Here is a 23,128-nt window from a genome sequence, read left to right on the forward strand (position 1 = left end):
TAAAAATCCTCTCCTTCATAAAATTAATGAGAATACCAGCAAAAATAGTCAAAATCATTTTTTTACAACTTTGAAAATTGACCTCAGGTTTTTTAAAGGCTTTATTTATGTATTTTTAGAGAGAGGGGAAGGAAGGGAGAAGAGAGGCAAAGAACTACCGATGTGTGGTGCCTGTTGCATGTTCCCCAATGAGAACCTGGCCCACAACCCAGGCATATGCCCTGACTGGGAATCGAACTGATGATCCTTTGGTTTGCCAGATGGTACTCAGTCCACTGAGCCACACCAGCCAGGGCTTGAGCATAGGTTTCTAACAATTAAAAATATGCCTGAATCTCAGTAAGAACAATAAGTTTTGTGGCATTTGAACTTACCCTCTTCCCATTCCTTCTCCCTACCTCCACAACAGCCTTGAAAATCAAGAGCCTTGCAATCCTAAAGTAAACCATCAGCTTAGCAACCATAGAAGAAGACAGAATAGGTTGAAGTCCCTTCAAAGTTCCATTCTCAGAGACCTATTCTTCATTTGGACCATCTGGTACTTTCCTAGAAAATTCCACTCACAGGATTTGTCTATTTGACCTGACTCAGAGTTCACCTAGTTTGAACTGACCTCACTCAGAGTTCACCTAGTTTGAACAGCTTTGCCTGAGGGTGATTTTTAGAAACAATTAGCAGCAATTGTTTAACATAGCAGGTGCTTGAGGCAGTGATTACAGCTATGACAAACAAGGAGCTGACCAAAAAAAAACCTAACAGAAAAGTTGAGTAATACAATCTCCATATGAGGTTTTAAAAAGCTCTGACATATTCCTGGGAATATAGAAAGCCATAAATATGCCTAAGACTGTGTGCATGCCCAGGCACTCTGCCTGACCTCCAGGCTCAGCACAAGTACTAAAGGCTAAGGCAAAGTTGTAAGCTATTTACAACATGCACAAAGGGCCCATCAGCAAAAGCTTGGAGACTTATTGATTCTATGTGTTTAAAGAAATACCTGTCCTCCCTGGCTGGTGTAGCTCAGTGGATTCAGCACGGGCCTTCAAACCAGACGATTGCGGTTCGATTCCCAGTCAGGGCACATGCCTGGGTTGCAGGCCAGTTCCCAGCAGGGGATGCATGAGAGACAACCATACATTGATATTTCTCTCCCTCTCTCCTTCCCTTCCCCTCTAAAGATAAATAAATAAAATCTTTTAAAAAAAGAAAAAGAAATACCTGTCCAATTATTAGCCGACCACTAAACTAATGGAGCAGAGACTTCAGTGGTTACATATGACAAAGAATACACCTTACATAATTAGTTCAGGAACATCACTAATAAAACAAAGAGCAACAAAAACCAAACCCCTCAGATAGAGAAGAGTCTCATTTCCAGAGTTGCCACATTATATTATTTAAAATGTTAAGTTTTCAACAAAATTTATGAGACATGCATAAGCAATAAAATATGCCCCAAACACAGAAAAACAAGGCAATCCATAGATACTAGGCTTCCCTGAGGAAGCCCAGATGTTAGAATAAATACACAGACTATAAATCAGCTATTTAGAATATTTTCAAATAACTAAAAAAAACCTGTCTAAAAACTAAACTTTTAAAAGTATAAAAATGGTGTTTTAACAAATAGAGACTAATCAATAAAGAGGTATAAATTATAAATAATAGGATTCTGGAATTGAAAAATACAATAACTAAAATGAAAAATGAGGCTCTCAACAGTAGGTTTGAGCTGGCAGAGGAAAGAATCAGTGAACTGAAGATAGGGTATCTGAGATTATCCAATCTGAGGAACAGAAAAAAAATAAACAAAATTAAGAGAGCCTGAGAAACCTGTGAAATACAATAAAACATACCAGTGCACACATATTGGGAGTCCCAAAAGGTGAGAGGAGAGAAAAAGTGCAATAAAGAATCCTGGATGGAACAAATAGCTGAAAACCTCCCAAATTTTATAAAACTATTAATCTATAAATCCAAGAAGCTCACTGAACTTAATTCAAGTAGGATAAACTCATAGAGATCTACATCTAGATGCAGCATAAAAAAACTTATAAAGGCCAAGGACAAAGAGAGAAGTGACTCATCACAGTCAAGGGACTCTCAGTAAGAACAAAAGCCTTGGAGGCCAGAAGGCAGTGAACATACCCAAAGCACTGAAAGAATTCTATAACCTTCAATACAATACTTCAAAAATGAAGGAGAGAGATTGAGAAGTACAGATTGGTAGTTACAAAATAGTCATGGGAATGTACAGTACAGTATTGGGAATATAGTCAGTAGTATTTTAACAACTGTGTATGGTGCCAGTTCAGTGCTGAAAATATCAGAGGGAACACTTTATAAAGTATATGATTGTCTGATCACTATGCTGTACACCTGAAACTAATACAAAATAATATTAAATGTAAACTGTAACTGAAAAAAATTTAATGTAAAAATATGAAGGCGAAATCAAAACATTCACAAATAAACAAAAACAGAGATAATTCATCACCAGCACATGTCTACAAGAAATACTAAGAGAGTCCTTCCAGCTGAAATGAAATGACACTAGACAGTAACTTAAATTCACATGAAGAAATAAAAAGTACCTGTAATATAGAGGTAAATATTTAAAAACCAGTATGAATGCATTTTTGTGTGTAACACATTTTTCCTCTAATTTAAAAGCCTACTATATAAAGCAATAATTAAAAGTCTATATTCATGGGTATATGTTGTATAAAGATATAATTTGTATGACATCAATAGCACAAAAGAGTAATGAGGAAATAAAGCTACAAACAGGAAATTTTAAAATACAGTTGAAATTAAATTAGTATTAATTCAAGTGAAAATGGTATAAATTAAGATTGTAACTGTAATCCCCAGGGAAACTTCTAAGAAAATAATTTTTTAAAATATTTTATTTATTTTTCCTGGCTGGTGTGGCTCAGTGGATTGAGTGCCAGCCTGTGAACCAAAGGGTTGCCAGTTCTATTTCCGCTCTGGGGCACATGCCTGGCTGCAGGCCAGGTCCCTATTGGGGAGTGTGTGAGAGGCAACCACACATTGATGTTTCTCTTCCTCTCTTTCTCCCTCCTTTTCCCACTCTCTAAAAAATAAATAAATAAAATAAAATTAAAAACATTTTACTTATTTATTTATTTTTAGAGCGAGGGGAAGGAAGGGAGAGAGGGAGAGAAACACCAATGTGCAAGAGATACATCAGTCAACTGCCTCTCACCTGTCCTCTATTGGAGACTTAGCCTGACCAGGCATTTGCCCTGACCAAGAATCAAAATGGCAACCTTTTAATTCACGGGCCAGTGCTCAATCCACTGAGCTACACCAGCCAGGGCAGGGAATTGTTTTTTTAAATGTGGAAAATATCTACTCAACACAAAACTATATATTCATGAAGGAATACCAAAAAAAGACATAAGAAATATAGAGAATAGTAAAATTGCAAACATAAATTCTACATTATCACTAATTACATTAAATGTAAATCAATTAAACACTCAAATGAAAAGGCAGAGATAGGCAGAATAGATTAAAATATGACACAATTATATGCTGCCTACAAAAGACATACTTTAGATTCAAAAATACAAATAAGATGAAGATAAATGGATGGAAAATATTTACCATGCAAATAGTAACCAAAAGAGAGCTGGAATCATTATACTAACATCAGATATAATAGACTTTAAAACAACTTGTTACTAAAGATAAAAAAGGCCATTTTATACTGAGAAAAGAGTAATCTATCAAAAAAGATATAACAATAATAAACACATATGCTCCTAACGACAAAGCCTCAAAATACACAAAACAAAAACAGGCAGGGCCCTGTCTGGGTAGCTCAGTTGGTTTGAGTGTTGTCCCTTTACCAAGGTTGCAGATTCAATTCCCAGTCATGGCATATACAAGAATCAACCACTGAATGCATAAATAAGTGTATCCAGAGATTGATGTTTCTCTTCTCTCTAAAATCAATCAGTCAGTAAAAATTAAGTAACAGGCAGAACCAAAGGGAGAAATAAACAATTCAACAATAGTGGTTGGAGATTTCAATACCTCACTTTAGATAAAGTATAAAATAAGGAGGCAGAGATCAATAGGAAAGAGAAAACTTGAACAACACTATAAAGCAACTAGATATAACAGACATCTATGGCACACCCCACCCTACAACAGCAAAATACACAGTCTTCTCAAGGGCACATAGAACAATCTCCAGGACCAACCATATGTTAAGCCACAAAACAAATCTTAATAAATGTAAAAGGACTAAAATCACACAAATTTTATCTGACCACAATTGAATGAAATTAGAAACCGATAACAGAAGGAAATTTGGAAAATTCACAAATATGTGGGAAGTAAACAACATGCTCCTAAATAATCAATGAATCAAAGAAGAAATCACTAGGAAAATTGGAAGATACTTTGAAATGAATGAAAAAGGAAACCTAACATACCAAAACTTAAGGGATGCTGCTAAAGTGGTGCCAATACAGAAATTCATAGTTGTAAATGTGAACATTTAAAAAGAAGAGAGATACCAACAGATGTTCGAAGGAAGGGAGTTTATGGAGCTGGGCAAAAAAAAAAAAACAACCTTTGGTCTGACAACCAAGGATTTAAAGGAGCCACATTCATCCAAACAGGTAGGAAGAGCCGGAACACAAAATGGTACTGGGAGGCAGCAGAACAGGTGGTCCTAAAGTCATGTGTGGTGGATAAAAATTGGAAGAGATACCTCGGGAGCAAGCAATCCCAGCCCCAGACCAGACCACCCAGCCCAGGATTCCAGCACCAGGAAGATAAGTCCCCATAACTTCTGGCTGTAAAAACCAGTTGGGGTTGGGGCAGCGGAAGAAACTGCAGGATTCTCAAGAGACTCCTCTTAAAGGGCCCACAACAGATTTAGGACTCACGCAGACCCACCCCCTCTAGGATTCAGCACCAGGGCAACAGCTAGAAGGGCACAAGTGGCATATGGAGAGAAGGGGAGAAAGTGAAGTGACTGGCAGCAGGGTGAGTGCCAAGAGATAGCTTCCTCCCAGGGGCTCTCTCAGGCAATCTCTGGGGGTCAGGCCCTAGCACTGTCCCCTCTCCAAGCCCTCCCCCACACATAGCCACAAAGTGGGGAAACAGGTTGCCCTACTTGGGTGATTACCTAAGGTTCCACCCCACACAATTTACAGGTGCCTTTTCTACAATAGGCCACGCTACTAAGACAGGGAGTCAAAACAGCTCTACCTAATACACAGAAACAAACACAGCGGGGCTGCCAAATTGAGGAGACAACCAAATATGACTCAAATGAAAGAACAGAACAAAACTCCAGGAAAAGACCTAAATGAAATGGAGATATCAGATGCAGAGTTCAAAACACTGATTATCAGGACCCTCAAAGAACTCACTGGGTTCTGTAAGAGCATAAAAAAGACCCACGCAGAAATGAAGGTAGTATTAAGTGTAATAAAGAAAAATCTACAGGGAATGAAAAGTGGAGTGGATGAAGCTGATGATCAAATCAATGATTTAGAACAGAAGGAAGAAATAAACATTCAGTCAGAACAGCAGAGGAAAAAAGAATTTAAAAAAATAAGGATAGAATAGGAAGCCCCTGGGACATCTCCAAAGATGCCAAAATCTGAATCATAGGGACACCAGAAGGAGAAGAGGAAGAGCAAGAAATTGAAAAATTATATGAAAAAATAATGAAAGAAAAATTCCATAATTTGGTGAAGGAAATAGACATACAAGTCCTGGGAACACAGAGTCCCAATCCAGTTGGACCCAAAGACTATTACACCAAGACACATCATAATTAAAATGCCAGAGGTTAAAGATAAAGAGAGAATCTTAAAAAGCAGCATAAAAAAAGCAGAGAGAGTTACCTACAACAGAGTTCCCATAAGACTGTCAGCTGATTTCTCAAAAGATAATTTGCATGCTGGAAGGGACTAGCAGGAAGTATTCAAAGTGATGAAAGGCAAGGACCTAAACCTAGATTACCCTACCCAGCAAAGCTATCATTTAGAATTGAAGGGCAGCCCTGGCTGGCGTGGCTCAATGGATTGAGTGTCGGCCTATGAACCCTAAGGGTCTCCAGTTTGACTCCTAGTCAGGGTACATGCCTGGGTTGCAGGCCAGGTCCCCAGTAGACAGCACATGAGAAGTAACCACACATTGATGTTTCTGTCCCTCTCTTTCTCCCTCCCTTTGCCTCCCTCTAAAAATAAAATAAAATTTTTAATCTTAAAAAAATATTTGAAGGGCAGATAAAGTGCTTCTCAGACAAGGTACAATTAAAGGAGTTCATCATCCTCAAGCCATTATTATATGAAATGTTAAAGAGAATTATGTAAGGAAAAGGCCAGGTCCCCAGTAGGGGGACCTGTGAAACCCAACCACACACTGATGTTTCTCTCCCTCTCTTTCTCCCTCCCTTCCCCTCCCTAAAAAAATAAATATAAAATCTTAAAGAAAGAAAAAGATCAAAACTATGAACATTAAAATGACAACAAATTCACAACTATCAACAACTGAATCTAAAAAACAAACTAAGCAAACAAGCAGAACAGGAACAGAAAACAAACTAAGCAAACAAGCAGAACAGGAACAGAATCATAGATATGGAAAACACTTGGAGGGTTATCAGCTGGGAGGGGGGAGGAGGAGAATGTGGGAAGAGGTACACGTCCATGGGGGACTTCGAGAATAAGTACAAATTGGTAGTTACAGGATAGAGAGGAGGAGGTTAAGAACAGTATAGGAAATGAAGAAGCCAAAGAAGTTATATACATGACCCATGGACATGAACTAAGGGGGTGTTGCTGGAGGGAATTGAGGTACCCGGTAGAGGGGGGCCAAGGGGAAAAATTGTGAAAACTGCAATAGCATAATCAATAAAAATATTTTTTTCAGTTTAAATTATTTTATTGTTGTTCAACTATAGTTGTCCATATTTTAAAAAAAGATAATGTATCAGATCAAGTGATTTGGCCCAGGAATGCAAGTGTGACTCAACTCGAATGAAAACCAATTAATGTAAACACCATATTCATAGAATAAAGGACAAAACCCACATAACCATATCCATAAACATAGAAAAAGCATTTAACAAAGTTCGATTTGTCCTTTTATAATAAAAACATCCAACAAACTAGAAATGAAAGGGAACTTTGTCAACACTGAGGTAACAGTTAATATATGACAGATGTACTGTCCTAATCACGTTCATTAATTAAATAATTTAATTCTCACATCAACTCTATGATGCAGGAGTATTATTACCCACATTTTGCAGATGAGTAAACTGAGGCACAATCCACTTAAATGATGTTTTCTATGTTAGGAAGCTAATAAGTTGCAGAGCTAGGTTTCCCATACAGAAATTCTAGCTATAGAATCAATGTTCTTTTATTTTCTTTTTTGTCCCCAAGGGGGTGCACCGTTCCTAGAGGTACTGCAATACTGGGTTGATGAGCTGCATGGATGGAGTGAGCTCCTAGTCTACATCCCTGCTCCAAAAATGCATTTAATATGTTGTCCTTGGATACACGACATATGTTAAACTGATAAGAATATATCTCTATATTTGATCATAGCCAAAAGGCAAAAAAATGGTCAGAGTCCATGTTCTTAATCATAGTCAGCTATACTGTCTTTTAAATAATATGGAATTATCATTATAATGATAAACAAATTGGGTTTCCTTAGAACTAATTATTTGATCTTGATCTGTAAGTAAACTTAATTTATAACACTGTGAATTTATATCAGTAACCATAATTTGTAATATTGGTATGAATTTTTAATAATAGTGCCAATGTTATTTAACCACGTTGGAAATGTTGGGTCAATACTGATATTTAATTGTAATTTAATTCATAAAACTAGTGATGATTATTTATATAAGCAAACATAATTTGTAATATTGCTAATTTTTTTAAAAAAATAGTTTTAGCCCTGGCTGGTGTGGCTCAGTGGATTGAGTGCTGCCTGTGAACCAAGCATCGCTGGTTCAACTCCCAGTCTAGGGCACATGCCTGGGTTGCAGGCCAGGTCCCAGTAGGGGGTGCGTGACAGGCAACCACACATTGATCTTTCTCTACCCCTCTTTCTGTCTCCCTTCCCCTCTCTAAAAATAAAAGAAATAAAATCTTTTTAAAAATTAGTTTTAAAGTTTGACAGCATTAGTAATGGTGAACAATTTTTATTTGTAACTAAATTTTGATTCGTAACTGTGGTACTTATAATTTATATTAGTAATCATCACTTTATTCTTAGTAATTATTTATAACAACAATTGGAATGTGAACCATATTCATTATTTCTATAATTTAATTCAAAACATGGTTACTCGGAATTTATATTAGTAATCTTAATTTGTAACATTAACAATAATCTGTAAAATATTTTATAATTTTTTACTAATAGTTTAATTCATTTTAAAGATTTTATTTATTTTATTTTTAGGGAGAGGGGAAGGGAGAGAGAAAGAGAAGGAGAGAAACATCAATGTGTGGTCGCCTCTCATGAGCCCCCCACTGGGAACTGGCTGCCAACCCAGGCATGTGCCCTGATTGGGAATCGAACCAGCGACCCTTCAGTTCACAGGCCAGTGCTCAGTTCACTGAGCCACACCAGCCAGGGCAGTTTAATTTATTTTAGTAATTATAACTTTTTAATAAGGATTTTATTTATTTATTTTTAGAGAGAGGGGAAGGGATGGAGAAAGAAAAGGAAGAGAAACATCAATGTGTGGTTGCTTCTCATGTACCTTCTACTGAGGACCTAGCCCTCAACCCAGGCATGTGCCCTGACTGGGCTTTGAACTGGTGACCCTTTGCTTCACAGTCCAGTGCTTAACCCACTGAGCCACACCAGCCAGGGCTATTTTAGTAATTATAACCTGATTCAAAACATAGGTACTAATTGCTTATTTTGATAATCTTAGTTTATAACACTGGTAATAAATTATAATGTTAATTATAATATTTGATGATATTAGTAATGATAATATAATCTGTATAATTAAGTATAATATAATTCAAAACAGGGACTTATAATTTATATTAGAGCATGATTTGGAATATTCATAATTGTAATAGTTATAATCTTTGATAATATTAGTTGTAATTATTCAATTTGTATTAGGAACTATAATTTAATATATAACATTATTATCCATAATTTACATCAGTAATAATAATTTGCAGTATTGGTGATACATTGTAATATTAGTGATTATATTTTATGATAATAGTAACTAACAGTTCAGTTGGTATTTGTAAGCAATTTAATTTATAACATTGCTACTAATAATTTTTATTGCCAGTCCTAATTTGAAACACTGGTAACATTTCCATCAAGAGGAATATTTGATAATGTTAGCAACAATGACTTAACTTCTATATGTCATATAATCATTATATTAGTTGAGTTCATTTGTATTAGAAATCAATTTTTAGTACTCATGAGAGCAGATACCATATGTAACAGGATCAATGATTTAAATCACACGTTTAATCATGTAAGTAAATTCATGGTATGAATACACACATGGAATAAACACATCGCAAAGCAACTGCCCTCTTCACATGCACATGCCACTTGCACTCTTTGACAGTATACCATTGGTGACACATCCACTGGTAATACTATTGCAGTAGGCACAGTGCTTTCCCCTCCTGCCCACTCTATTTCCCCCAGACTCACCATCTCTTTGTGATTGGGGTAGAAGGTCTGATTGATTAGAGGGAATTCCTCTGTCCCCAGTTTCTTGTGCAGTCGAACCATCTGGGCAAACTATGAGAGCCAGGAGAGACAGGTCAGCAAGTCCTTCACCTGAGGGAGTCTCCAATCTGGGGATTCAAGCTTCCAAACTTCTTCAGTTCCCAAAAATCACAGTGATTTTGAGCTCCTACTTGCATGCATGAGATATTCCCCCTGCCAAAAACACCTCTCTTGTCACTTACCACCCAGGGCTTGTCACAGAAGTTGTAGACAGAATGCAAAGAATTAACACTGGGGATTCCAGCATACTGCAGCCCAATGACCAAACTGCGGTAGTCTCCATTCCGGGCCATGCTGAAGGCATGCTGACGAATCAGCACAAAGTCTGGCTTCAAAGACCTGGGGCACAGGGGTAGGAGTGTTGAGGATCCCCCTAGAAGCTTCCCACCACCCTTAGAACAAAGAGCAAGATTCCACATCTCCACAGCACCTAGAAATTGTAAAGTGGTTTCTCACCTCAGTACATGTGCACAAGTTGTTTCCTCCCACACAAGCACCCTTTCTAACCTTTCCCCATCTAGTGACGCCCTTAAGCCTTTCCTACATGCTCCTCTCCTCACCAAGGTCAGCTTCCAGCTTACCTACAATTCTGAGAGTTCTTACCCTGACAGTTCTCTAGTCACAACCTCCCAGACGACTAGCTGTCCTCAAAGGAAGCTGCCCAGAATAAATTCCAACTTCAGGGTCTCTACATGGGCTGTTTCCTCTGCCTGAAACATTTCCCCCCTAGATCCCTGCATGTAGCTCTCCTTCGCCTCCTTCACGTCTTTCCTCAAATGTCTCTTACACTAATTATCTACCATATCTAAACTGCAGATCCCTCCACCAGCCAACAATCCCTTTGCTGCTATATATTTTTTCTTAGCACTTTTACATTTTGTAATTTATTTGTTTATTGTGTGTATCCCACACAATAGAAAATAAGCTGCATGAGGGCAGAGAGATTCTGGGGGGTTTTGGAGGGGTCTGTTTTGATTGCTGCCAGATTCTCAGCACATAGAACAGGACTTGGCACACAATAGGTGCTCAATAAATGTTTGTTGAAGGCAAAATGTGGAGTAGCACCTGGTGTGCAGTAGATGCTCAGGAAATATTGTTGAATAAATAACTGAAATGTTTGGTTTGTGGTCTGCTGGAATCCTTGACTCTTCTTCAGAAGAGAAGCTATGTTCCACATTCTGTGCCTAAGTTATTAAAAAACCAAAATATATTTAACAGATAACATTGTATAAATTTAAGGTATATGACCGACATGTTGATTTGATTCATTTATATATTGTAATATTATTGCCATTGTAGCAACAGTTAGCATGTCTTTTATATCATATGGTAATTTCATTTTTGTGGCAGAATAATTGTGGCAATAATAATTTTTGTGGCAATAATAATTGCTAGTCTCTTAGCATGTTTGATGATTATGAGACATTTTTGTCTACATTCACTATACTATACATTAAATCTCCGGGGTGTATTTATCTACCAGTTGCAAGTTCATACCCTTAAATAACATCTTTCATATTCTTCCAGCCTCAAACCACTGGTAATCACAATTTTAACTCTCTGTTTTTTACGAGTTGGCTTTTTAGAAGTCCACATATAAGTGATGTCATATAGTACTTGTCTTTTTCTGTCTGATTTATCTCACTTAGGATAATGTCCTCAAGGTTCATCCATGTTGTCACAAATGGTAGAATTTCCTTCCCTCTCGTGACTGAATAATATTCCATTGTGAGTGTGTGTGTGTGTGTGTGTGTGTGTGTGTATGAAGTTTGTCTGGAAAAAGTCCAACCATTGTTAGCATAACAAGAACAGTTTGCATGATATCAATGTAACCTGGCAGCCAAGAGAGTGGACTGAAATGCGCATGTGTGAATAATGATGACTTCACTGTAGTAGTCTGTGGGGGTGCTAGATGCTGTTCAGTGAGCATGTGCACTGTGTGGCCATCAAATTCAAAATGAGTGAGTAGAGCAACAAATCTGCATCAGATTTTGCACTAACCCTGAACGCTCCTCCACAGAAACGACTTGGATGATTCAGAAGGCCACAGCTATGAGCAACTGATGATGGGCAGCTTCATCACGACAATGTTCCTGCTCATGCATCACATCTCATGCAGAGTTTTTTTGTGAAGCATCAAATCACCCAGGTGACTCATCCCCTCTACAGCCCAGATTTGGTGCCCTGTGACTTCTGGCTTTTCCCAAAACTAAAATCACCTTTCAAAGGGAAGAGATTTCAGACTGTCAGTGAGATTCAGGAAGATACAACGGTGTAGCTGATGGTGATTGGGAGAATTGTGTGAGGTCCCAAGGTGCCTACTTTGAAGGGGGCTGAGGTGTCATTGTCATATGTACAATGTTTCTTGTATCTTGTATCTTCTTCAATAAATGTCTCTATTTTTCACAGTACACAGCTAGAAGCTTCTGGACAGACTATACACACACACATGTGTTTATGTATATACGGACATGCACACACATATATAGACACACATGTACGTGCATTTGTGTGTATATGTACACACGTGTGTATGTGTGTGCATACATATATATCACATATTCTTTATCCATTTGTCCATTGATGAACACTTAGGTTGCTTCCATACCTTGGCTATTGTTATGAGCCTAAGTTCTTGCTCACAGGACAGGTGCAGAGGTGGAGACTCTCCCTCAGATCTAAGGGAGTCTTTATGCCTCTCCTATAACACCAAGTTGCCCTTTTAATACTCACCGCACAACCTTCACCCCATTCCGAAGAACTTCCATGTCCACAGAGAATCCGCCATTGGCATGAGCCACAAGGTTGAGATCCGAGAATTCAGCCTAGAAAGGAAAAAACTCAGCAATTCACTCATATCACACAAAAATGACCACTTAGTCTGCTATCTGGACAGTTGATCCCCAGGCCCACCTGCTCCAACTAACCTGTTCTACTTTAATGTCAATTTCTCCATGGATCTTCTTTCCTTTGAAGTATTTCGCCCTGTACAGAAAAAGCAGAGTACATCCATTAATGCTCAAATCTCAGGAAGACAAAACCCAAGCCCATAAAGTGATTTATGATTGTTGAAATACTTTGAAAACTCAAAAAGTGCTTTGTGAACATTAAAGAAACAATAAAGTAATCCTCATGGAGGTGTATAAATGTGAAAGAATATTGCAAACTTCAAATTAAGTCCTTAAACCCCAGAGAGCAGGTATTTCTTAGAGTACGGTCTGCTTGTCACACTGCTACTGTAAATATTTTTGGAAAGCTTCAGAAAATGAGGAGTGCTTTGTAAACTGTAACATATTTTGAAATTACACGCAGGTTTGTAAATGGAAAAGAACATTAGATACAAATATATGAAGCGTGCCTGGGTATGTCTCAGTGCCTCTGTCTGCTTGTATGGCCTGAAGCATATCCGGGCTCTCTGGCCTTTTCCCAAGGAAGAGCTCATTCATCACATATGGTTGTGTGCTGTGAGGAACAGAACAGCCATGGATGGGACAGATATCAGAAAAGGAGAGACAGATTGAGGAGTGCAGGCTGGTGGTGGTTCTACAGAAGCTGGAGACTGCAATGATGGGGGTGGGAAAGAATGCATCTACAGATGAGCAGAAATGATAAGAGGGAAGAGGAGTAAGAGCAGCAGTAGGCACATCATAAACTGCCATGTCACTGTCCCTAAGTCCACCCCCAGCTGGGCTAGGTTTACAGTGGCCTCTTCCCCGAGACCCAGGATTTCCTACCTGACAAACTTCTCCACGGACAGAAGCTTATCCCCAATTTTCTCATAGAACAGGGTGAGGGGACAAGCCATTCTTGAGGTCACCTACATGCACACAATCAGGGTCTATGACACATACATGTAGCACAAATGGGCCCTTGTGAGTTGACTAATACACCCCAAAGACCTCGAACACAGTTATTTACTTCTCTCTCTCTCTCTCTACACACACACACACACACACATGCACACACACACACACACACACACTCCATTACTAACACTGAACCCTTACTAGGGTTGGAAGAAAATCTTTTAAAGACCTGTGTATTTTTTATTTATAAAATAACTGCAAACTATATCACTATTTTTCAAACTTTTTTGATCATAAGTGTAGTGGATACTCTGGTCAGATCTTCTCTTCAAGGCCAACACACCTTGAATATTAGCTGTTGATGGCTCACAGCTGTGTCCCACTGGGAATTGTCTTACGTCACAGGGAACTGCCTTAGCCAAGGTTACAAATACTTCAGGCAGCTCATGACTTATACCTGATCTGAATGAGTACAAAAGCCAGCTTCTTTGCCTCAATACAGGCTGACTCTGAAGGATCATCCCAGTCCCAGAGCTCCCCCTAGGGTTAGCTAAGGCCTCTGATGCAACCGCTGGACCAGTTTCTCCCTCTGTCCAACCCTGCCTTCCTTACTGGTGTTGATCCCATAGGTACTCCCCAATAAGTCTCTTTTTAAAAAATTATTTTATTATTGTTTAATTACAGTTGCCTGCATTTCCCCTTACCACTCCACTCCCACCTCAGCCAAACCCACCTCCCTCCCTTGCTTCTACCCTCCCCCTTGGTTTATTTTTAATTTTTTTAAATTTATTTAATTATTTTTCAAGTACAGTTTTCTATTACTCCCATCCCATCCCACCCCCGTGCTCCCCTCCCTCATACCCAATAAGTCTCATACATGCAAATTTCTGCTTCCAAACCTGCTTCCAGAGAACCTAACCTAAAACAGTGGGCCAGAGAAGTCAAGCCACAGAGAAGACTCTAATACCATTCCGGAACTGAGTCACCCAGCAGCTAGCAGGCAATGAGGAACCATCATTTGTAGGGGGTGAAGCACAGAGAGCCCCTGACACACTGTGTTGACTCAAAGTGTTCTGCAGCAGGTCTGGGCCATGACGCAAGCAGTCCTGCCACTCAGGCCATATGATCCAGCAGCTCCTCTGATACTGGAGGTGTCAATAGTGGGGAAAGATGCAGTATAGAGCTTAAGGGAAGCTTGAGTGGGAGGCCCCTGAGGTTCTAGAGCAAGGCCACGCCATGTGCATCAGAGAATTCCACACCTTTTGAGAAACAAATCTTGGTGTAGTACTGGGCCCCAATAGAGACAGAATGCTTAACCATGGGGTTAAGTAACTATGCATCCAGAAATGTCCATTACAAGCTAGGTCCTGCCAATTAATAAAGTCAGATAGGTCCAGCAGCCAGGATTGACCCCAAATAGGAAAACCAAGCTTCCTGAGCAGGTAACCCAGATGCCCATGTCTGTCATCCACACTATTGTGCTAGTGCCTCCCTCAGCTCACTTGAAGGGACTCCTTACAACCAGTGGATGAAGGGAGAAAAAGCCTAAGCTTGCTTCATAAATGGATTGCCTTGGTGGGTGAGTGGAAGCCAAAAATGGACAGTGGCTACACTGTAGCCCCACTCAGAGAGGTCTTGAAAACAGTGGCAGAGCTTCCAATGGGCAAAGCTTTGAGCTGTACACCTGGCCATCTACTTTGTGGGGAAAGAGAAGTGGCCCGTAATTAGAATATATATTCACTGAATGGCCTGGCGATTTGTCAGAGGCTTCGAAAGAAACATATTGGAAAATTAGAACAAGGAGGTCTGGGACACAAAAATGTGGGTGGACATAAAGGAGTGGAGGTGAAGTACAATGAGGAGCAAAGATCTTTCTATTCTATGTTAACACCCACCAGACATCATCCACTGTGAAGTGGCACTAAGCAACCAGGTAGACAGAATGAGTCAGCCAGATGATGCCAGCCAGGCTTTTGATTCAGTCACCCCAGTGCTGGCAGATAGGCACATGTATGAAGCGGCAAGAGTAACAGAGATAGAAGCTATATGCGGAAGCTTACAGAATCATTGCAGAATGTTCAACCTGCTGGCAACAGAGACCAATAGTGAGTCTCTGACATGGACCATTTCTCAAAAAAAAACCCAACCAGCTACGTTGTGGCCTCCTCCACTCTGTAAAGAGTAATGATTAATTTTGACTGGAATATTTTATGTATGGGTTGGCCTTTCCTGACTGCAGGACCTTAGCCAGCATCACTGACCAAGGGCTTACATAGTATGTGTTCCACAAGTATGGGATCCCACATAACCTTACATCAAACAGCAAAGGAGGTGCAAAAGTGGGTCCATTACCATAGAATCAACAGATGACCTTATATACCACACCACACCAGAAGCTGCTGGCCTGAAAGAGTTAGGAAACTTCTTGTAACCACAGCTTAGATGTAATACCATGCAAGAACAGAGCATCATCCTCAAAACCCGGCATATACCCTAAATCAATGACCATCGTTTGTGCTTTGTTTGTAATATGTAAAATACATGGGTCTGGGGACTCAGAGGTGAAAGTAGGAGTGGCCCAGCTTACCATCAATCCCAGTGATCCACTTTTGGAATGTGTGCTTCCTGTTTCCTCAGAGCTCTGCAAGGTTAGAGGTCCTGGTTCTCCAAGGGGGGACACTGCTACCAGGGGACACAGCAAGAATCCCATTACATTCTAAGCTTTGAGTGCTATCTGGACACTTCAGGTTTCACATGCCAGTGGACCAGAAGAAGAGTCACTGTCTGGGCAGGGGTACATGATCCTGATCATCAGGAGGAGTCAGGGCTGCGGTTACACAGTGGGGGCAGGGAGGCACCCAAGTGATGTACCTGGGTATTTGTTGGTACTCCTTGCTCAACTTTGATGGCAAGTGGACAAGAACACCAGCCACAGGCTGAGAACAGCATGGGGACCAAGGGCTCAGGGATCTCTCAAGGATGAGGGAATGGATCATGAAGCAGGTAAGCTCCCGAAACTAAGAGAGGTGCTAGCTGAGGGTAAGGGGAATCTAGAATGTATAGAAGACAATGCATATCATTTATTTATGCCACATTTATTAACTGACAGTGGAGGCTGTGGTTCATCCCACTAACCATGCCCTTTCAAGTTACCACCAGAAAATAAGGCCAATTACAGTCCTGGAAGTGGTGTTCCCAGGTGGGATGGACTCACTCTAAGGAGTAAGTGAACCTGAGCAGCACAAGAGGTGGACATTTGCCTTCACATCTATCCCCCAACGTCTGGGAACAGCTACTGCTGAAGCTTCACAATGCTGTCCCACCCTGAGAATTGCCCTCTGTACCACAAATTTGCCTTCCCCAAGATTGTTTTTCCTCCAAGGAAGAAGCCTACAGTCAACAACTGACTGATGCAGGAATTCAGAATCATGGCTCCCCCAACTCCATTGGGATAACTCTGGAGGGTCCTCACAGCTCCAGAGCTCTCCAGAGGATTGGCTGAGGCTTCTGTTGTGGCTGCATCATAGCTCAACCATTCCTTCTGCCAACTCTTGCTTCCCCCACTCCTCCCCCACAACAGGTGCTGTTCCCCAGAGCTCTCCCCAAGAAATCTGCACACAAATCTCAGAGTCTCAAGGTCTGCTTCCAGGGAAGTCCCAGAAAAGAAGCCACAATAAAAAATATAGTTTATATAACCCACTACATACATGTTTACATAACAACCCACCCTATACATATAATATTTATTATATAAGACACACACAATATGTTATAAAGCAAATATAATACAGGCTGTCTTATATAATATATAACATATAATATATGGTATATTACGTATTATGTGTAGATGTATCTAGAATGTATAGTAGAATGTGTTTAAATATACATATATACTTAGAATGAAAGTTCAGTAACTAGTTATCTTTACTATGTGCAGTAGAGTCTGAAATTTCCTATTCTATTTTATTCCACTTCATGAAGAAAACACACACATATATATTATATACAGTTAACCCTTTATATAGTAAATGTATTATTATAGTATATGTCATATATAACATATGTCATATATTATTGATTATATTTCTTATTGGAGTAACACTTTTGTTGAATAATAATTCTACTTATATGCAATATACCTTGTTATTTTCTATTTTCATTTATTCTACTTCATGAAGCAAATGAAATGATGGTAACAGGTAGTCCACAGTTTGGAAAATATTTGACTAAATTATCTCCAAAAAGGAAAGATGAATCTCAACTCAGAGTCCGCAACTTTACATCATGGAGGACTCAAGACATGAAAAGGAATGAGAGTGGTGAGGTTTGGTGGGAAAGGTGTCAGATTGTATTTAGGTGTACAATCCATCAGAGTTTGTACAACTCCTCCTTTATTCCAGGCTGAGATCACTAAAACTTGTGTAGTTCTGAATGTCTGCAAGTTGGTGATGTAAAGGTCTCTGTTCCCAACATTAAGCCTGGTGTACAAGGCTTTCTCCCTTTATCCATCCTACTTCATCTATAGTAGGTACTAAATAAATATTTGCTAGATTGACTAGAAGAAGACTGGAGCAGCTGCTGGGATAAGGGGGGGGGCGTTTCTGGGATGCAGAAGGGGAAGAGAAGAATATTTCATTGAATTCAGCAGGTTCTCAATAAATGCTTGCTGGACAAATTAGAAGAAAAATGGAAAACACTGGAGTTATGATTATGGAAAGGGGAATAGTCTTGTCAATATTCAGTAGGTAATCAAGATGGTTTGCCAGAATGAAGGAAAAAGCAGCATAGCATCTGCCTGGAGGGTCGGAGTGGAGAAGAAATATCTAAAAGGGGGTGGTTACCAATATTTAGAAGGGGCCTCTTGAAGGTTTGTTGACGTCAGTGGAGCAAATTTAGCCAGGAAGATGGCATCTGTGTGAGTGGGTGTTGGTGAAGGAATTGTAGCATGTGTTCAACAGATGCTTTATGGATTGTTGCAGAAAAGACTAGAAGAGCCTGCTGCAGGGATGGGAATGTGGTTGTTTGAACCGAATACAGTGAGAGACTAATACATGTTTTTTGGATTATTTGGGGAAAGTGGCAGTTGGGAAGATGGCTGCTAAGTGGAGGGAGGGAACCTGGCCAGAATATAGTAGGTGCACATTAAGAGTTTTCAGGATTGTGTAACGTGGAAAGCAGGGTGAAGATTGTTGAAGGGGTATTAGGGCTACAAGAGGCGGAGGAAAATAAATAATGAATAAGGAGTTATTAGTAGTATATAATAAGTGTTCATTAAAGAATCGTGGTGTTAAGTAGAGAAAAAGCTATAGAGAATCCAGCTTGTGGTTAGGATTAGAAGGAAGAACTGAAGGAAGGGTTGTCCTAGTATATAGTAGTGCTTAATAAATGTCTCCCACAGTCTGACACATGAAAAGTGTGCAATTAATATCTGTAGAATGAATAAATGGTTCTGAATATAAAGACCGCTAGGGTAGGGCATCGTTGTCTAACCAGTAAAGAAGTGGTACTCAATATATTTAGACTAAAGTAGACCCCCGGGGAGGGAGCACTTGAGACAGTGCCAGAACCTCCATACTTGGAATGACTTTTACATAGTAGGTGCTCAAAACATGTTTAGTGGCTTAAATAGAAGTCCCTTTGAGGTATAGACTTAAGAGTGGGAGAGGGAATCCTAGAGACACTGAAGGGAGTAGAAAGGGGGTAACCCTTATAAATTGGGCTCTAGATTTATCAAAGGAAGGACCCTGGAGAGAGGTTTTATGATTGATGCAGGTTCGGGTAATGGAGGAATGCTCACCAGAACCACTAAAAGAAAAAGAACTTTGGGGAGGAGGTGTGAACATATAGCATACAGAAGTCACTCCATACATACTTGCAGGAGCCATTGGAGGAAAGGGCTTTTGGGAGAAGATAATTAGAATTGGCTGCCTGGCAGACAGGAAATAAATGCACACTGAATCCATTCAAAGAAAAGATATTTGGGGAGGGCGGGCTAGGGATGGGCATATAATCAATTGGAGAAAACCTCTGGGGGAAGGGGATTGAAGATGCAGTAACTTGATCTATGTAAGCTTGATCCTAAAAGTCTTTCCTCCAAGGAGAGGAAAGACTTTTGTGGAAAAGGCACCAAAGTAGGTGCACAGCAGATGCTCCACAAATGCTCCAAGGAGTGATTAAAAAGATAAGGTCTTTGGAAAGAGGGATTGAAATGGTGCACACAGTGCTGGATATCTGATTATTGTATTAATTGGAGGCAAAGGCCTTTAGGGAGAGGGTTGAAATTTGGATCATGCAGAAGGTGCTCAATACATGCAGACTGAAGTCACTGGAGGAAAGGCATTGGGGAAAGGGTTTGAGGACGGGGTAAACAGTAGGCCCTCAATAAATGCTTCCTGAATACACTGGAGGAAAGAGTCTTTAGAGAAAGCTCACACAGTAGGCAGTGGATAAGTGCTAGGTGGGTCTACCAAAGAAAAGATCTTTGAAAGAATAGCTTGAGAATGAGGGATAAAGGAGGCACTCAATAAATGCATTCTAGATCCATTGTAGGAAAAAGATTTGGGGAAGAAAGTCTGAAGATGAGTCACACAGAGAAGGTTCAAAAATGTTCTTGGGACTCATTTGAGGAAAATGGTATGTTTGAGAAAGGGGTTTAGGGATGGGGCATATAACAAGCATTAAATAAATGCTTTCTAGGTTTTTTAAGAAATAGGTCCTCGAGAAGGGGCCTGGGGTTGGGACAAACAGAGGGCATTCAATGAAGGCTCACAGGATCCATTCATGGCAACACCTTCGGTGAGAAGCTGGGGTGAGATACACAGCAGGCACTCAGACTATTCGATGTCACTGAATAGTTTAAATGGTCTTGGAGGGGAGGACTGGGGTGGGGCACATAGCTCACTCTGGATACATACTCACAAGATCTATTAGAGTGAAGGCCTTAGGGGAAGGGTTGAGGGGGACAAAACACATATCAAGCTCTCAATGAATGTTCACAAAATTCATGGAAGCCAAAGGCCTTAGGGAAGGGCTCCCACTGAGGTACACTGCACATACTTGATAAATGCTCACGAGATCCATTAGAGGACAAGGCCTTTGGTGAGAGGGTTAGGCAGGTGGACAGGGCACATTCGGCTCTCAAATGTTCACAGGATATATGGAAGCCCAGGCTTTTGGGAAGGAGGTACATAGCAGGCGCCAGATAATTGCTTCCAGTATGGATCGAGGACTTGGTGGTGGGGAGGTGAGGGTAAGGACGGGGCATACAGAGAGCGCCCAGCATAATTTAAAGGAAAAGGGTTTAGGTGAGGGCGTCAGATGCGGGACACACAAGTGGTTCTCGGTAATTGCTCGTCACGGAACCATCTGGGGACCCAGGCCCGCAGGGAGACGTCCACGGCAGTGGCTTACCAGTCGGTGTGGGGCTCGTCGATGACCAGCAACACCCTGGCGGCGGCACCCCCACGGCCTGCGCCCCCAGAGCCGCCGCCCACTTGTTCGCTGAAGGTAGCGGCTGCGGCCGCAGTGGTCTGCTTGACCGCGTTGGACAGCGACGAGAAGAAGCCACCTCCCCCTGAAGACCCAGGGCTAGGGGCGGCCGGAGAGGCCACCGGGGCGGCCGAGGAGACTCTTTCGTTAGTGGCGGTCCCGGGACCGGGTGTGGCCCCAGGGCTGGGGGCAGCAGGTGGCGGCGGGGGCGGCTGCGGGCGCTGCAGGTCTGTCATGTACCCATTTGGCAGATTGGCCATGAAGTTGCTGTCCGACAGGCGGCGCCGCAGGTAATTCATGGCTGCGGAGCGGGGCAGGGGGTCCTAGGAGCAGTTTGGTGAGGAGTCGCGGGGGCAGACTGCGCGGGGCCCAGGAGCACAGCTGCGCTCTCAGGCACGACGCGACTCTTCCGCTGCCCGCTGCAGACTGAGGCAGCGCTGAGTCGCCACCGCCGCAGCGCGGATGGTCGCGCCCGTGCCCCCCTATCTGATGCCCCTTGTGGTGCAGTCCGGCCGGGCCAGCGGCAGCGCGGACGCGACCATGACTACAGAGAAGGGGAGTTTGAGGAGGAATGGCGAGTGACGTCAGCGCGCCTTTAGTGCCGGGGCGGCGGTGGCGCGCTCCAGCGGCGGGGGCGAAGGCGCTGTCCGTGGTGCTGAAGGGGGCCGTGCGCAAGCGCCACTCCGCATCCTGTTCCCTTCCCCCCCCACTGGTCGGGGTTGCGCAATTTGGGGAGTGGGGGCGGGGTGGGTGCTTGAAGCAAAGGTCGGAGTGGGTGGTCACGCAAGCCCCCTACCCCGTCTCATTCTGGTCTGCGCACCCAGTTGCACCCACACACAGGACCCTCCGCAAATACTCGGTTTCCAGTGTTGATATGCACCACGGAAGGCGTGTGGGGGTGGAAATGGAGGCACATCCGGAGACACAAAAGTAGAGAACGCGCTCAAAGCGAGGGGTGGGGGTCACACGCAGTACCCCGCGGATAGATAAGTTGCCCAAGTACACACAGACTCAGCTAGGCGGAGAGGTGCAAGGGAAGTATAGACAGCATTAGACAGGTGGAGGCTGGGACTTGGGCAGGGTACACATACTTGCCCTGGCAGGGGTGCTGGAAGCACACGGGGAGTAACATACACGTGGAAATACATTTAGACACACACAAAAGTAAGGAAACACACGAAGGCATGTACAGACAAAAAAATATTGGTACGCACCAATTGAAGTATCTAAACACACAAACCCAGGGTAACACACAAGGGCATGCATGCATACATGCACACAGGCACCACACCAACACACACAGAACCAGCGAAACTCACATGAGTATGCACATCCAGACAAAACACATACCCACAGACAATGATGGACAAATCTAGATCGACCACACAGCTGCATTCCCTGAACTCTAGCCCCGATGTAACTACACCTATCCTTCTCTACACACACACTAGGTCGCACACACTGGGTCCAGTTGTTTGCCCTGGACACAGTCAAAACCCACAATAACTAAGTATCAGTGCCCACAACTGTCTCCCTCTGCACCACAAAACTTCCCACAGGGGAAGACACACCTTAGGGTATGCACACAGTAGGTGTCAAATGTTTGTGATGTGAGCAAATGGCCTTATAGTCTTGACAGAGGTGGGCTGTGAAAGCCATTTTGTCAGCTCCTATTAAGATCCTGATTACAATGAGAGCCCAAGTCCATTTTAAATGCTTAGCTGTTTACATGTATTTTCTTATCCAATCCTCACAACAATCTTATGGGATGGTAAATATCACTTCTATTTTACAGATGAAGAGACCCAAGAATTCCAATTCATTCCTAAAGGGTCATGTTCATTATGTGATCCCCACATTTTTAAAAGAATGTTCCAGAAACAGGTGTGAGTATGGCTGGAAAAACTTATTCAAGGGCCATTATCGCAGGAGATGAGGTCAGAGAGGTTATCAGGGACCAGATGGGCAGGGCCTTGTGGGCCATAGTGAGTGATGAGGGTGAACCAAATGAGGTAGAAGATATGGCAAGAAGT

The 23,128-nt window shown here is 41.6% G+C and overlaps 1 protein-coding gene and 1 non-coding gene across 3 annotated transcripts in view; both read right to left on the reverse strand.

The window, feature by feature from the left end:
- SYN1 (synapsin I) overlaps positions 1-21,506 on the reverse strand; it is a 46,548-nt gene extending 25,042 nt beyond the window's left edge. For both annotated transcript variants that reach the window (XM_037062378.1, XM_037062377.1), the window contains exons 1-5: positions 21,018-21,506; positions 12,729-12,786; positions 12,535-12,626; positions 9,984-10,140; positions 9,724-9,813 (exon numbers count right to left, since the gene is read on the reverse strand). In XM_037062378.1, the coding sequence (XP_036918273.1) occupies positions 9,724-9,813; positions 9,984-10,140; positions 12,535-12,626; positions 12,729-12,786; positions 21,018-21,394 (774 nt within the window). In that variant the 5' untranslated portion in view covers positions 21,395-21,506. The remainder of the gene's footprint in view (positions 1-9,723; positions 9,814-9,983; positions 10,141-12,534; positions 12,627-12,728; positions 12,787-21,017) is intronic.
- Positions 7,444-7,630, reverse strand: LOC118998361 (U2 spliceosomal RNA). The gene has a single exon (XR_005068852.1). It is a non-coding gene; the product is annotated as a U2 spliceosomal RNA (small nuclear RNA).
- Positions 21,507-23,128: the final 1,622 nt, after the last annotated feature.

The sequence above is a fragment of the Sturnira hondurensis genome, unplaced genomic scaffold, assembly GCF_014824575.4.
Source record: "Sturnira hondurensis isolate 20B ecotype Veracruz unplaced genomic scaffold, ASM1482457v3 Scaffold0013994, whole genome shotgun sequence".
Classification (NCBI taxonomy): Eukaryota; Metazoa; Chordata; class Mammalia; order Chiroptera; family Phyllostomidae; genus Sturnira; species Sturnira hondurensis.